At 37.3% G+C, this 15,897-nt stretch overlaps 1 protein-coding gene across 1 annotated transcript; it reads left to right on the forward strand.

Annotated features, from left to right (window-relative positions):
- The first annotated feature begins 68 nt into the window (after positions 1-68).
- Positions 69-873, forward strand: LOC141696051 (uncharacterized). The gene is made up of 2 exons (XM_074500243.1): positions 69-358; positions 444-873. Exons 1-2 carry the CDS (start codon positions 69-71, stop codon positions 871-873), a joined length of 720 nt encoding a protein of 239 aa, XP_074356344.1.
- Positions 874-15,897: the final 15,024 nt, after the last annotated feature.

The following is a 15,897-nucleotide window of genomic DNA, read 5'->3' on the forward strand; positions in this document are numbered from 1 at the left end:
TGAACCAAATGAAGGAGGTAGTCACCTGATTTGTTATAGTTAGGAGTTGTATTTCCATTTATAATTGAATGAACCAATTGTATGTGCAAGTGTCACCTAATTGCTATGATTGGCTTATGCAAAAACCAAGGCAGCAGTGGTCTAGGTCAGCATTTAGGACCACATCCCAGAGTGATATGTTTGTTAACAATCACTGTGAGGTATTCAACAGTAGTTTAGGAAAGCTGAGGGACCTCCCAATCATTACTCTATTTAGAGAGTTGCATAAAGCCATTATGAAGAGGATCCAGATTAGGAGAGATAAAATGGCAAATGCAAATGTTATAATTTGCCCAAGTGCTCAGAAGAAATTGACAAAGTATGTTCCAAAAGTTGCCCTAATGTCAATTTCCATAATGCATGTTATTTATGTCTTCATTTCAACTTGTGAAAATTATATACAGGTCTATGCATTATGCTGGAAATTGTGTGGTGACATGGTCTGGAGGTTCTGCATACAGTGTTACTTGCACTGATGGGGGGCATGAGTTGGTGGTGGATTTGGTGAAGAGGACCTGTTCCTGCAGGAAATGGGATCTCATAGGCCTTCCTTGCTATCATGCACGTGCATGTATAGCACTAAAGAATGAGCCTTGGGAGAATTATATCCATGACTGTTACAAGAAGGATACCTATCTTCAGCTATGTGGCAACACTTTAGAACCAATTGTTGGTCCTGAATTCTGGGAAGAAACCCCAGAACCAAAGCCAATGCCTCCGGCTGTTAAGATACCTATAGGAAGACCCAAAAAGAAAAGGAATAAAAAGAATGATTTTCCTGCAGACACTACAAACCTGAAGAGGACTAATACCAAAGTGGCCAGAAATAGATGAGAGTTCCTCAACAAGTCAAGCTGCTCAACAAGATCCAAATGATGGACAAGTTACTCAACAAGATCCAACAGATGGGGATGCTCAGAGGCCAAAGAGGAAGAGAGTCTCTCAGAAGACAGATGCTGGTGCAAAGTGACATTGCTTAAACCTAAGAATGTACTATATGGTTCAACTGTTTGAGAATGTACTCATTGGTTCTTTTGTTAAACTTAAGATTGATGCATTTGGATTTTATATCAAGTACTTTATGTAGTGGCTGCTACTTATGTTAAAACTATGAAGTATTTATCTAAGAATGTTTATGGTTTAAGTTCTTTTGTTATTTCGTTGTCCATTTCTGTACTTATGAGAAATAGATCATGAGATATAGATGATTAAAAAGCAGCAGTTATATAGATGATTGGCAAGGGTTGCATTTCATTAAAACCAAAAGTACACAATACAAAAGGGACACATTGCAAACTACATTCTAACTGCCAAATACACAACCACAAACAGTACATTTAGACCACATTTAAAGCAACCCATAAACATCATCTACATTCATACATCATCTTCATTCAGCAACCTTTCCATTGGAGCTAAACCATGTGTGAAAGACATACAACAACAACAAAATACACGAACACTTCCACTTCCAAATTTCACACTTTGCATTCTTCAATTCCTCAGTGTAAACATTTTGAGCAGCCACAAACTCTAGGATATGATCATCTTCTCTCCTTCCTATGCGATTCTTCAACCCGTTAATCACCGCCATGCTGTGTGCATCAAACTCTGGCTCAGCCCAACGGAAGAAGTTGCAGCCACCAGTAGCACAGGTGAGGAACTTACGACACGGATTATAATCAGTCCACGAGGTCTTCTACACAGCCCAATTATTCATAGGGCATTGTTGATTCATGTTAAAAACAGAGATGTATTGAACTGTAAATAAAGAAAAAGTGTTCAGGTCATAAGGAAGAAGGGGGTGGGTGTGTGGTTCAGTTAAATAAAGGAAAATAGAGACGTTAGAATAATGTAAGGACACAAATACCCTCACGGTGTTAACTCCGTTTGCGTCATGTACCCACGAGCCCTTTAATTGGTTTAAAAAGATTTTTTTAGCCAAACAATTGGCATGTTTTTTGTTTGAGCCACTAAAGTGCAAAAACAATTTAACTGAGGTATGAATAGTGCAATTTTGTCTTATTTATATATATAAATATATCTGTAAACTGGTTTTTCCAAAATAACATATATTTATATATTTATCTGTAAGTAAATATATGAGAATAATTATATATATTCAAGATCAAAATAGGTATATATATATATAAATGACTGAAATATCAATATGATATTAATTTATATGAGAACTTCTAAATATTTATGAATCTCATGAAATAATAAATATTCACTCGATTAAGTTTATTTTACCGGTTAATCTGAGCTATATAATTTATCTTAACCCGATCAATAAATTTCTTTATTGATAAATCTGAGTTTTAGACAAACTTAATAACTTGATCGGGAAAATATCCTTATCGTTGAGATTACTTTATAATTCTCAACTATTCTTTATATAAACCATTATTTCATAGATTCCAACATTCCTAAATCCAAGCGAAGTTTAGTGAATCTTTCAGAATTTAATAGTTTTGTGAATATGTCAGCGAGACTGATCTCAGTATCAATATGAGTCATTTTTATATCGCCTTTATTTATATGATCACGTAAAAAATGATATCTCACATCTAAATGTTTAGATCTTGAATATAATAAGGGATTTTTGCTAAGATCAATAACACTCGTATTATCACATAAGATTGAGATCACATCAAATTTTATATTATAGTCAACTAGTGTTTGTTGCATCCACGGTATTTGAGCACAACACTTTGCAGCTGCTATATACTCAGCCTCGGTTATTGAGATGGATATGGAATTTTATTTCTTTGAAAACCAAGAAACTAAACATCCATCAAGAAACCGACAAGTACCACTAGTACTTTTTCTGTCGACTAAATGCCTGACATAGTCCGAATCAGAAAAATTTACTAAGTCAAATGGTATTCCTTCTGGATACCAAAGACCAACATTAGTGGTTCCTTTAAGATATCTCAATATCCTTTTTACCGCAGATAAATGAGATTCTTTTGGTGCTACTTGAAACCTAGCACAGTTACAAACACTATATTTAGTATCGGGATGACTTGCAGTTATATAGAGAAAGCTACCAATCATTCCCCGATATTTCTTTGTGTCTACGGGAATTCCTTTTGGATCTTCCGTTAATTTATCGGATGCAGACATAGGAGTAGAGATGGGTTTGGCATTATCCATTTCGAATTTTTTCAACATCTCTTTATAATACTTGGATTGAGAGATATGGATACCTTCATCAGATTACCTTATTTGCAACCCAAAAAAGAAATTTAATTCTCCCATCATACTCATTTCGGATTCTTTACTCATATTTTTAGAGAATTCTTTACATAGTGCATCATTTGTTGAGCCAAATATGATGTCATCAACGTATATTTGTACGAGTAATATGTCATCTTTATCTTGCCTCGTAAATAAAGTTTTATCGGCCGTTCCCATCTTAAATTTATTGTCTAGCAGGAACTTGCTCAGCCTTTCATACCATGCTTTTGGGGCTTGTTTTAAGCCATATAGAGCTTTGTATAATATATAGACATAGTCAGGATGTGTTGCATTTTCAAACCCGGGAGGTTGTTTCATATATACTTCCTCTTCCAAAATCCCGTTTAAGAATGCAGATTTCACATCCATTTGATAGAATTTGAAATTTTTATGACAAGCATAAGGCAATAGCATTCGAATTGATTCAATTCTTGCTACCAATGCATATGTTTCATCAAAGTCTATACCTTCGATTTGGGTATATCCTTGTGCAACTAATCTTACTTTATTTTGAACTACTATTCCATTTTTCTCTAATTTATTTCAAAATATCCATTTTGTACCAATTATGGAAGTATCATGAGGCTTAGGGACAAGTTCCCACACTTTACTACGAGTAAATTGGAGTAATTCATCTTGCATAGCATAAATCCAATCATCGTCTAATAAAGCCTCTTTCACGGTCTTAGGTTCTATTTGAGATAGAAAATTAAGATGATTCACAACGTTTTGAACTTGTGAATGCGTTTGAACTCTATTCCTTAAGTCTCCAAGCACATTATCTAATGGATGACTTTTTATAGTGGGAATTGCTTTAGGAAGTTCATATTCCTTTTCATCCAATTCTAATGGATTTTTATGTACGGGAGTCCCGAGATCCATACTTTTAAATTATCGAATAACATTTTCAATATCATCTTGTTGAACATTTTCTTTGTCAACAAGATCTTTATATTTCGCCAGTAGTTTACTTTCATCAAAAGTGACATTCATAGATTCTTCCACCACAAGCGATTTGAGGTTAAACACTCGGTATGCTTTACTATTATTCGAGTATCCGAGAAATATACCTTCTTCTGATTTAGGATCGAACTTTGTATAGTAATCTTTTGAATTTAATATGAAGCACTTGCTTCCGAATACTCGAAAGTAGCTTTGTTTCGGAGTTTTCCCAAAATATAGTTCGTAAGGAGTCTTTTATTTTATAGGGCATAGCAAAACCTGATTAAAAATATGGCAAGTGGTTGACATAGCCTCGACCTAAAAATATTTAGGTCGACGATATTCATTTAGCATTGTGCTAGCCATTTCTTGGAGTGTTCTATTTTTCCGTTCAACTACTCCGTTGGATTGAGGAGTGTATGAAGCGCAAAAATTATGTGTGATGCCATATTCATCACAAAAGTTGGTAAAACTAGAATTCTTATTATATCCCAAACCTTCATGATTATATGAGGTTTTTGTATGCACCATTTGATCCAACATCTGATTTCCTTTTGTAAATCTTTGAATGACTTTTTCAAGATTTTCAGTTTCTTTCTTTAAGGCATCAATCTTGTTGTTAATGATTCTTTCTTGATCCTTAACTTGAGCTACGAGTTTATGATTTTCTTCTTTTAACCCTTGAGCTTCACTTTTAAGCTCAATGGTTTCTAATAGCTCCTTTTCTTTATCAAGATTATCTTTATAAGATGTTTCTTTATCTTGAACATTTGATTCATTTAGAATCTTTAAGTTTAATAGATCAACGTGAAGTTTACAAATATTATCATTCAATTATATCTAATCACGTTCCATCCCTTCATCTTTGAGAATTAATGATATATTCTCTGTCTCAAGATTGAGTATATTTTTTTTAAGTTTATTTACCTCGATCTTGATGAGATGGTTTTGATCTTTTAGAGATGTAATCTATAGCGCCCCAAAATCCGGGGTCAGGGATCTAGGAGGCCACGCCATCTTGAACACTATATACCACATACCTCACATCACAATATATAATTACTCACATTTTACGACCCCATACTTATCACACACACACACTTATAGGTTATTGTCTTGGAAACGAACCATTCATTACTAGAGTAAATTAATCCACAATGTGATAATTATTACAACCCAAAAGTATTTAAGTCTTACCGGAGAATAACCTTTAAGTAAGGCTAGTCCGTTGGCCAAATATTTGTTTCTTATTCGTCACCTTACATAAGTCATACTTCTAAATAAGCCGAACTAAAAAAAACTGAAAACCAATCCAGCTTATTCGGTCTACCTGTAGTACAACACCAAATAACCTACAGAACAACTGGTCATTTCCTACCCATTTTCTGGTTGTGAGTTTCATGATAGGCATCTTCATTTACTGTTGTGTTGTGTCAATTCAAGAAAACAAGTGTGAGCTATAATGCCCAGCATAATAATGTACAGTATAAAATGATTGTATGATAACTCAAGTAAAATGTCATATATGATAAATATGTTTTATTCAAAAATAGTTTTCATTGGTGATACACATCTTCTTTTGAAAACAATTCTTTAGTGGATTTATTATCCTGCAAATACCTTAATGGTAAACCCAACACTAAGCTCGGGTTATGGTACTGCATTACAATTCCAGTTGGAAAAATAGTAGGACATTAATTGGAGCCGCCGCATACGATAATCAGTCGTACTGTGGGAAAAATAGTAACCTTTTCTACTAGTAGAAGGACGACACCTTCGTATCCCGATTATCACCCTTGCCGCATTTGGGCTACGTGTCCCATTTTTGGATATACACATACTTCACAAGTTCCTGAGTACACAGAGTACCTTCTCCTGCGGTACCTTTGATAGTCCATCTAGCACACATAAAACTAGAGTCTACCCCTCCCTTGTCCTTTAACAGAATTCTATCATATCTTGAGAACTCGAACCACATCGAAGTTCCCCCAAGCGTTTTGCTTGTTGATAGAAACCGCTTGTTTTTTTTCCGTATATATGTATATGTATACGTACTTTCGAATTTCTCGGAGGAAGTACTAAGGATGTGAGTTGATCGTTGTCAACTGATAATTAAATAAGGGGGAGTTTCTTTTATAACTATATTCAAAAAAATTAAAATAAGTCGAGATAATATTCTCCGACAATCTGAAATTATTCGAATTTTTTTCCAAAAATCAGAAAGTACTTTAAATCGGGTTTTATCATTTTTAAATCATAAATAAATCATTTAATAAAAATTTAATAATTAAATATCAATCGCTAAATAATTAAAACTCGAATAATTATGCTTTTAAAAGAATATTGAAATAATATTCCTCAACTTATTTATGTTTAAGTAATTTAATAATCTTTAATATTTAATCGGGTTTGAAATAAATAATCGTTGGAGAACACTTCTCCCATAATAAATAAATAGTTAATTACCATTTATTATTCGAACAATAAAATATAGTTGAGAGAATACGATCTTTGGAAATCATTTTAATAAAAGTGGACGTTGAGCCCCTTAATACATAACTACTATGGACTTTAATCGTCCTATAAATATCACCGGAATGATTCCTGGGTTTTTATTTTAAAATCCCGACCGAGTCTCGGTCTTATAATATACGTCACGCTTATGGCGGAGTTAAACATTTTGTAAAAATGTACGTATCGTACAACATCGCTACATTATGCGAAACTCAATACTAAGTATCATGGCAAGCATGGTATTTATACAATGATAATAAAACCCTTTCACAACACAACAGTAAATGGTAGTTGGGTTCGTAAACTTGTCTGGGTATCTCGAGGTGGAGGATGCTCTACGTTCCGCTCGGAAATTTATAACCATAAACACAATTCGTTTTGTTAGGTCCCGATCTAATTTACGACGACTCACAGTTATATGCTACTTATTATGCACCCTCTCAACTTATATTACCCTTATTATTTCTTTAAGTCCTTATTCACATTACGGTCGCTTCCTTTTTCAAAGTATCTTAAGTCCGTTTTTATTTTCATCGTCGGATCCGCTTATAGTTTCTACGGTTTTCTAATCGCGCAGTCTCTGCTCCGATATTTTTATCAAATTGAAAAATAATTATTTTCACTTGAAATTTTAATGGAAGTTAAGGAACTAAACTTTACTCTCTGTAAAAATTACATGATTTATGAACATTTTTAAGTCAATCCTTTTTATTTTCAAAGTTCGTAATTCGTAGCAGTTTTTGTCGCGTAAATCACTTTTAGTAAAACGTCCATAACTTTTGATCCGTAAATCGGAATCACGCGATTCAAGTGCCTAAACGATCATTGTAACATTTTATATCATAATCAATTGTTATTTGGCAAGAAACTACAGTTTAAATTTTCGGGAATTTTTGCAGAAACTTAATGCTACGCTTTGTTCGTTTTAGCGAGATTACGGTTACGATCCGAGTTTCGTTTATGCCTTAAATCTTTATACTACCACCAACAATCCACATATCATCATCCTCACACTAACTCATCTCAAGAACATCATGTTCTTGAGGCAACAACCATCAACATTAAATCTACTTAGCTAAACATCAAGATTACAACAATACTTCTACCAAAACATGGTTTTCAACTATGTTCTAAAAGAATCTTGAACTTAAATCTTAAGTAAGGATGGGTCAAATATTTATACCTTTCTTGAGAGATTGAGATGTGTTCTTGATGATGGTGAAGTCTTGGGAGTGCTTGTTAGGGTTTTTGGAACCTAAAACAACCATTAAAATCAAGAAACCAAAAAAAAGTTACTATTCATACTATTCACTTATTCTTTCTTGAATTTATTTCACTCATCAAACCTTGATAAAAAGATCTTAAATATTTGTATTACCTTAGTTTAGGAGGTATGAAGCTTGAGAATTAATGGGGGAATTTTTCCATGGCTAGAGCTTGGTGATTCGAATTTGATTTCCTTTTTTTAAAAAGGGCGGAATGTGATGTTCTTGGGAGAGAGGGAGAGAAATTATGTTGGCTTCTTGGTTGCTTCTTGCAATAATGCTTGTGATATCATGTTTATTCTCTATTATAAGTCCTTGGATAGATTTGTGTTGGCAAATATTTGGACAATACTAGCTAGCCTTTCTAGATTACAAGCTAAGCTAATTAGTTTAGCCATTAGCTTTACTATTCTCCTAGCCCTTAGATGATCATCCTACTTCCATAGCTTAATATTTGATAAAGTAACCATAGTTACTTTTCTACCATGGTTGGTTAGTGCGATACGTTTAGTGTATCTTTATGTGTTCGTTCGGTCCTTAAACATTTTCGTAATAATTTCTCGTAAACAATTCACGACGTAAATCCTTTCATATTTATTCCTTATATTTTGAAGTATCGTCCTAAGATATAAATCCGTAGGGTTTTAAATTCGCAATTATATTGTGATTCCCGTAATCCTCGATGATTCATAAATATGGTCATTTTTTAAAGTTCATTTTCTTCTAAAACTAATAGCGTTTACATACACTCATTTGGTACGTATAATCATAATATCAACTTCGAAACTCATTTTCCCATGCACAACATAGTGTGGGCTAAAAAGTTTTCCCCGTCCGTCAGGGTTACTATTCATTAAACGTTTTTTCAAGATCTCAAAAATTCAAGTTATTACAGTCTTCCCCTCTAACAAGGATTCCATCCCGGAATCAATCAAAAAATAGGTGGGGATATCTATTCCTTATTGGTCTTCTAGTTCCCATATTGACTCTTCGACATTTTGATTTCTCCACAAGATTCTATCCAGCTTCACAGTCTTGTTCATCAGCTCTTGTTCTTTTTGGTCCATTATCCTTACTGGATGCTCAACGTAGGTCAGGTCTGGTTGTAAATCTGCCTGCTCATATTCTATCACATGTCACGTATCCGCATGGTACTTTCTTAACATCAACATGTGGAACACGTTATGCACCTGTTGCAGATTAGGAGGTAAGGCGAGCTCGTAAGCTAGAGATCCTATTCTCCTCAAAATTTCAAAGGGTGTTATGAATCTGGGACTCAGCTTCCCTTTCTTTCCAAATCTCATCACTCCTTTCCACGGAGATACCTTCAATAGCACTGAAATCCCCTACTTCATATTCTCTATCTATTCTGGTCTGGTCGGCGTACTTCTTTTGTCTGTCTTGAGCTGCTACCAGTCTCTTCCTGATGAGTCCCACCATTTCCCTGGTTTGCTGGACTAACTCTGGTCCTATTATCTTGTGTTCTCCCACTTCATCCCAACATAGGGGAGAGCGGCATCTCCTTCCGTAAAGAGCTTCATATGGAGGCATTTCTATGCTAGCGTGATAGCTATTGTTGTAGGCAAATTTGATCAGGGGTAAGTGTTCATTCCAATTCCCTCTAAAGTCGATGGCACACACTCGCAGCATATCTTCTAGGGCCTGAATAGTCGGTGGTAAGCGGTACTCATGTTTAGTCTGGTGCCCACACATTATTGGAAGCTTCTCCAAAATCGAGAATTAAACCTTGGGTCTCTATCTGATACTATGGCAACAAGAATGCCGTGTCTCACTACAATTTCCTTCAAGTAGATATCCACCGGCTTGTCTACGGTGTACCTTTCATTGATTGGTAGGAAGTGCGCGGACGTGGTCAGTCTATCTATGATAACCCATATGGCATCGTGATTGGTTTTCGTTCTTGGTAGGCTTGTCACAAAATCCATGACTATATGCTACATTTCCATTCCGGAATTTCCAGGGGCCGTAATAGTCCACTCGGTCGCTGATGTTCAGCCTTCACTCTCTGGCATGTCAAGCATTTGCTGACCCACTCTGCTACTTCTCTTTTCATGTTAGGCCACCAATAATATTCCTTAAAGTCACGGTACATCTTCGTACTTCCTAGGTGGATTGAATATCTAGAGTTGTGCCCTTCGTGTGGCAGCTCATCCTTTAACTCTTGCACATTTGGAATCCAAATTCGGGACACATACCTTATGATCCCTTTCTCGTCCTTCTCGCATCTCATTTCCTCACCGGTCAATGTTCCCCTTTCTTCACTCATCTTCTTTTCCTGACACACTCGTATCTTTTCAGTCAGTTCCGACACTAGCTTAATCTCAAATAAGCCTTCTATTCTTTTACCGGTCATTCTCACGTCAATTTTCATCTTCTAAAATTCTTTAATTAACTCCTCAGATGTCATTATCATTTTGAGGCTTTCCTTTCTACTAAGGGCGTCAGCCACCATATTTGCTTTACCCGGGTGATACAAAATTTCACAGCTGTAGTCTTTGATCAACTCTAACCACCTCCTATGTCTCATGTTGTTCTTCCTGAGTAAAAATATATTTGAGGCTCTTATGGTCTGTGTAAATCTCGCATTTCTCACCGTATAGGTAGTGCCTCCAAATTTTCAGGGCAAACACTATGGCTGCTAATTCTAGATCGTGTGTTGGGTACTGATCTCATACTCCTTAAATTTCCGAGAGGCATACGCGATAACCTTTCCGTGCTGCATAAGCACACATCCTAGTCCTTTATGCGATTCGTCGATGTATATCATAAACTCTCCCTTTCCATCGGGAAGAGCGAGCACTGGTGCTGACACCAGTCTCCTTTTCAGTTCCTGAAAGCTTTTCTCACATATCTTTGTCCATACAAACTTTTCTATTTTTCGGGTAAGTCTAGTCAGTGGGTCGGCTATCTTAGCAAAGTCTTGCATGAATCTCCGGTAATATCCTACTAAACCCATAAAACTCCTAACCTCTGTTGGGGTAGTTGGTCTTTCCCAGTTGGATACCGCTTCTATCTTGACGGGGTAAACTAAAACTCCTTTGCTACTCATCACGTGTCCTAAGAACTGAATTTCCTTTAACCAAAACTCGCATTTCGAGAACTTGGCGTATAATTTCTGATTCCTCAGGATTTCTAAGATTATCCTCAATTTTTTCACATGTTCTTGCTCTGTCCTTAAGTAGATTAGAATATCATCTATAAAAACTATCACATATATATATTTAGGTACATTTTGAACACTCTGTTCATCAAATCCATGAAGGCTACGGGTGCATTGGTTAGCCCAAACGACATGACTAAGAACTCATAGTGTCCTTACCTAGTGCGAAAAGAAGTCTTTGGTATATCCTCAGGTTTTATTTTCAACTGGTGATATCCTGTCCTCAAATCTATTTTGGAAAAGTGTATAGAACCCTTGAGCTGGTTGAATAGGTCATCAATCCTAGGGAGAGGGTACCTATTCTTAATAGTCAGCTTATTCAACTTTCGGTAGTCCATGCATAATCTCATACTGTCGTCCTTTTTCTTTACGAACAGTACTGGCGCTCCCCATGGTGACAGACTGGGTCTTATCATCCCATTATCTAATAACTCTTGCAGTTGAGAAGCTAGTTCCTTCATCTCAACTGGGGCTAGCCGATAAGGGGTCTTGGATACTATTGCAATTCCTGGTGCTAATTCTATAGCGAATTCTATTTCTTTGTCAGGTGGCAATCCTGGTAAGTGCTCTGAAAACGCATCCTCGAATTCATTTATTATGGGTATGTCCTGTATGTTAGGAACTTCCTTCTTAGTATCTATCACATAGGCCAAATAGGCCTCATTACCTTTCTTTAACAATCTTTTTGCCTATAGCATGGTCAGAAATTTCTGGGTCTGTTGTTGACCTCTAAACACTACATTCTTTCCATTTTGCACTCTTATCTTCACCCTCTTCCGCTCACAATCTATTTGTGCTCCATTATTGGATAACCAATCCATTCCTGAGATTATATCAAATTCTCCTAACACAAATGGAATTAGTTCAACCTCAAAGACTTTTCCTTCTAATTTCAACTTGCATTTGGGGTGTACTTGATCTACAGGAATTATTTCTTTTTTTTCTATTTCCACTTGTAATACCTCACGTAAGGGTACGGCATTAAGTTTTAACTTTTTAAAAAAATCTTGAGATATAAATGACTTGGTTGCTCCAGAATCAAATAGGACATTTTCATGTTCAGAATTTAACCGAAGGGTACCTGCTATCACGCCAGTGTTCCGGATAGCATCATGAACGGTCATGTTGAAGGTCCTAGCAACTGAGGGCCGGTTGGATGCAGCTCTGCTCATCTCTGAGACTGGGGGCTTTAATGTCAAGAAATCCTTCCTCATGTACCCTACCTTTCCACACTGGAAACATGTCACGCTAGGTCGGTTGCAGTGGGTGGCAAGGTGTCCGGTTTGGTCACACTTATAACATTTCAAAGGGGCTCTCGCCTAGCTACACACTCCAAAGTATCTCTATCCACATGTTTGGCATTGCGGTATTGGGGCGCGGGGCTGGCTATGAAATATTGCCTTAGACTCTCTGTCGCCCTTGCCAACACTCTCACTAGGGGCTTTTTTAAATCCGGGGCCTCTCGCAGGTTGGGACACCACTCTCCTGACGAACATGGTCGGAAGGCTCTTGTTCCCGGTTCCTCCTCGACTTCCTATCTTCCTCTTCCTATTTTCTTTTTCCTTCAAACTTTGCTCACTGTCAGCTTCAATAATCAAGGCTTTCTGCACTAAGATGATGTAATCTGTCAGCTCTAGTACTGCCACTCGGTTCTGGATCCACTTTTCAGACCAAGATGAAACCTTCGCGCTTTCTTCTCTTCAGTATTCACGAATTCAAGCACAAATCATGAAAGCTCAGTAAACTTGGCCTCATACTCTGCCACAGTCATCTTATCTTGTTTCAAGTCTAGAAACTTAATTTCCATCCGAGTTTCCATAAACCTAGGGAAATACTTGTCTAAAAATAGTCGGGTAAATTTATCCCATGGAATCACAGCATCAGTCTCGAGGTTTCATTTGGACTGCCACCAGTAATTAGCTTCCCTTTTCAGCATGTAAGAAGCGAATATGGTTTTGTGTCGTTCTTCCACACCTAGTATCTCGAAGGACTTTTCTATTTCCTTGAGCCAGGCTCATACTTCAACGGGGTCGGTAGATCCTAGAAACTCTGGGGGTTTGAGGGATTTGAATGCCCTGAAGGCAGTGGCCGCAGTCTATTGGGAAATATGTGGCTGTGGTGGAATGGGCTGTTGGTTCAGATTTTCCCTTAATAGTTCCATAAACTCATTCACGGGGTTCCCTCCCTGATGGGTATCCTCATCCTCTTCTTCTACATATTCTTTCTCATCATATTCATTATAGTCTAGATCTTCTTCACTTTCTTCATTCACTACGGGGTCAGGTCCATTCCGTTGTTGGTTAACAGATTTTGCGGGCTGTGCCCTGGTTCCTCTTCTACGGGGTGGCATTGTTCTGATAATGAAAATTAGTCAATATAGTTGCAAATATTTTACAATTGGATTAATTTATTTATAGGTAAGCATGTCATTCATTATCTAGCATGTTTTTATCGAGTGTCATAATATGGAAATCAATTTCATAATAATTTCTAGATATATACCACAGGGTCTCCCAATTATATCTTGGTGACAAAACAACTTATCTGAGTTCATACATGACCTGATTATAATACATCATTACATGTCCTGAATACTGAAATACAAATACATAAACCGTGTACCCTGAAGGGCTAGGAACACTATCTACTACTAGCTATCCTAACAAAATTGGTGACAAGCCACCCAACCCTTTACAAGGTCCATAAAAATAGTCATTCATCCCTCAGTCACTATCACTGCACGTGAGGTCTCATACCCTCCTCATCGCTCTTGCCAACATCAGCTCTGCGTCAACTACCGAGATGTATTCTCCCACTGCCGACATCCTCATCTGAACTCGGGTACGGAGCTTGATCCCATCGATCTCCTTGCGGGCTATGGCCGGGGAAGCAGCTCTGAAGTCCCCTGGATATCCTAGTCTGATGGCTCTCTCAGCTGTCAGCGCCTGTCATAGCTCTACGATGTGGGAAGATGCCGCGGTGAGCTCAGTGTTAAGCTGAGCTACTATCCAGTTGTGTATAGCTACATGTATGGTCGCCGGGGTGGTAGAGGTGAGTCTGGGTCGCTAGAGGATATGTCATAAGCCTCGTAGGTCTGTGCATCCATCCCATCCTCCTCATCAGCATCAGTATAGGGCGAAGGACTCTGCATCCCTGGGTGTGGTGTAGGAGAGCGAACAATCGGGAGAGGGTACATCTCTATATCCCTCCAGCCTAAGCCATCTCCATGGGGCATCTTTACATCATCAACTATGGGGACAGGAAGGTCAGTCTCCTTCTATGGGGCATCTTTAGTAGGGTCATCATCTGAGTCATCAATAGGTGGGTCCTCCGGCTCGGAAGTAGGGTCACACTCAGGGGCCATAACATCATCAGTCGGGTCAACCTCCCCGATAGGCTCCACTGGTACCTGACACAATATGCAAGGTGTTACTAACTTAGAGTCGGAATTCCCTTGAGGGTAAAACTGTCAAGACTACCCATGTAGCCTAATGACAAACTCGACTTGAGTTCTAATTGATTATTTATTATTATCATGTCTACATATTTTATATCCTATCATTTCCAAGATTTGATAACCTTAGGCTCTGATACCATTTCTGTGGCGCCCCAAAATCCGGGGTCAGGGATCTAGGAGGCCACGCCATCTTGAACACTATATACCACATAACTTGCATCATAATATATAATTACTCACACTTTACAACCCGACACTTATCACACACACACACACACACTTATAGGTTATTGTCTTGGAAATGAACCATTCATTAGTAGAGTAAATCAATCGACAAAGTGATAATTATTACAACCCAAAAGTAATTAAGTCTTACCGGGGAATAAACTTTAAGTAAGGCTAGTCCATCAGCCAAATATTATCTTGATTCACTGTTGTGTTGTGTCAATTTAAGAAAACAAGTGTGAGCTATAATGCCCAACATAATAATGTACCGTATGAAATGACTGTATGATAACTCAAGTAAAACGTCATATATGATAAATATGTTTTATTCAAAAATAGTTTTCATTGGTGATACACCCCTTCTTTTGAAAACAATTCTTTAGTGGATTTATTATCCTGGAAATACCTTAATGGTAAACCCAGCACTAAGCTCGGGTTATGGTATTGCATTACAATTCCAGTTGGAAAAATAGTAGGACGTTGATTGGAGCCGCCGCATACGATGATCAGTCATACTACGGGAAAAATAGTAACCTTTTCTACTAGTAGAAGGACGACACCTTCGTATCCCGGTTATCACTCTTTCCGCATTCAGGCTACGAGTCCCATTTTTGGGTATACACAAACTTCACAAGTTCCTGAGTACACAGAGTACCGTCGCCTGCGGTACCTTTGGTAGTCCATCTAGCACACATAGTACTAGATTCTACCCCTCCCTTGTCCTTTAACAGAATTCTATCATATCTTGAGAACTCGAACCACATCGAAGTTCCCCCAAGCGTTTTGCTTGTTGATAAAAACAACTTGTTTTATTAGCGTATATATGTATATGTATATGTACTTCCGAATTTCTCGGAGGAAGTACTAAGGATGTGAGTTGACCGTTATCAACAGATCATTAAATAAGGTGGAGTTTCTTTTGAAACTATATTCAAAAATATTTAAAATAAGTCGAGATAATATTCTCCGACAATCTGAAATTATTCGAATGATTTTCCTAAAATTAGAAAATACTTTAAATCGGGTTTTAT

Source organism: Apium graveolens, chromosome 11, assembly GCF_009905375.1.
Source record: "Apium graveolens cultivar Ventura chromosome 11, ASM990537v1, whole genome shotgun sequence".
In the NCBI taxonomy this organism is placed as follows: Eukaryota; Viridiplantae; Streptophyta; class Magnoliopsida; order Apiales; family Apiaceae; genus Apium; species Apium graveolens.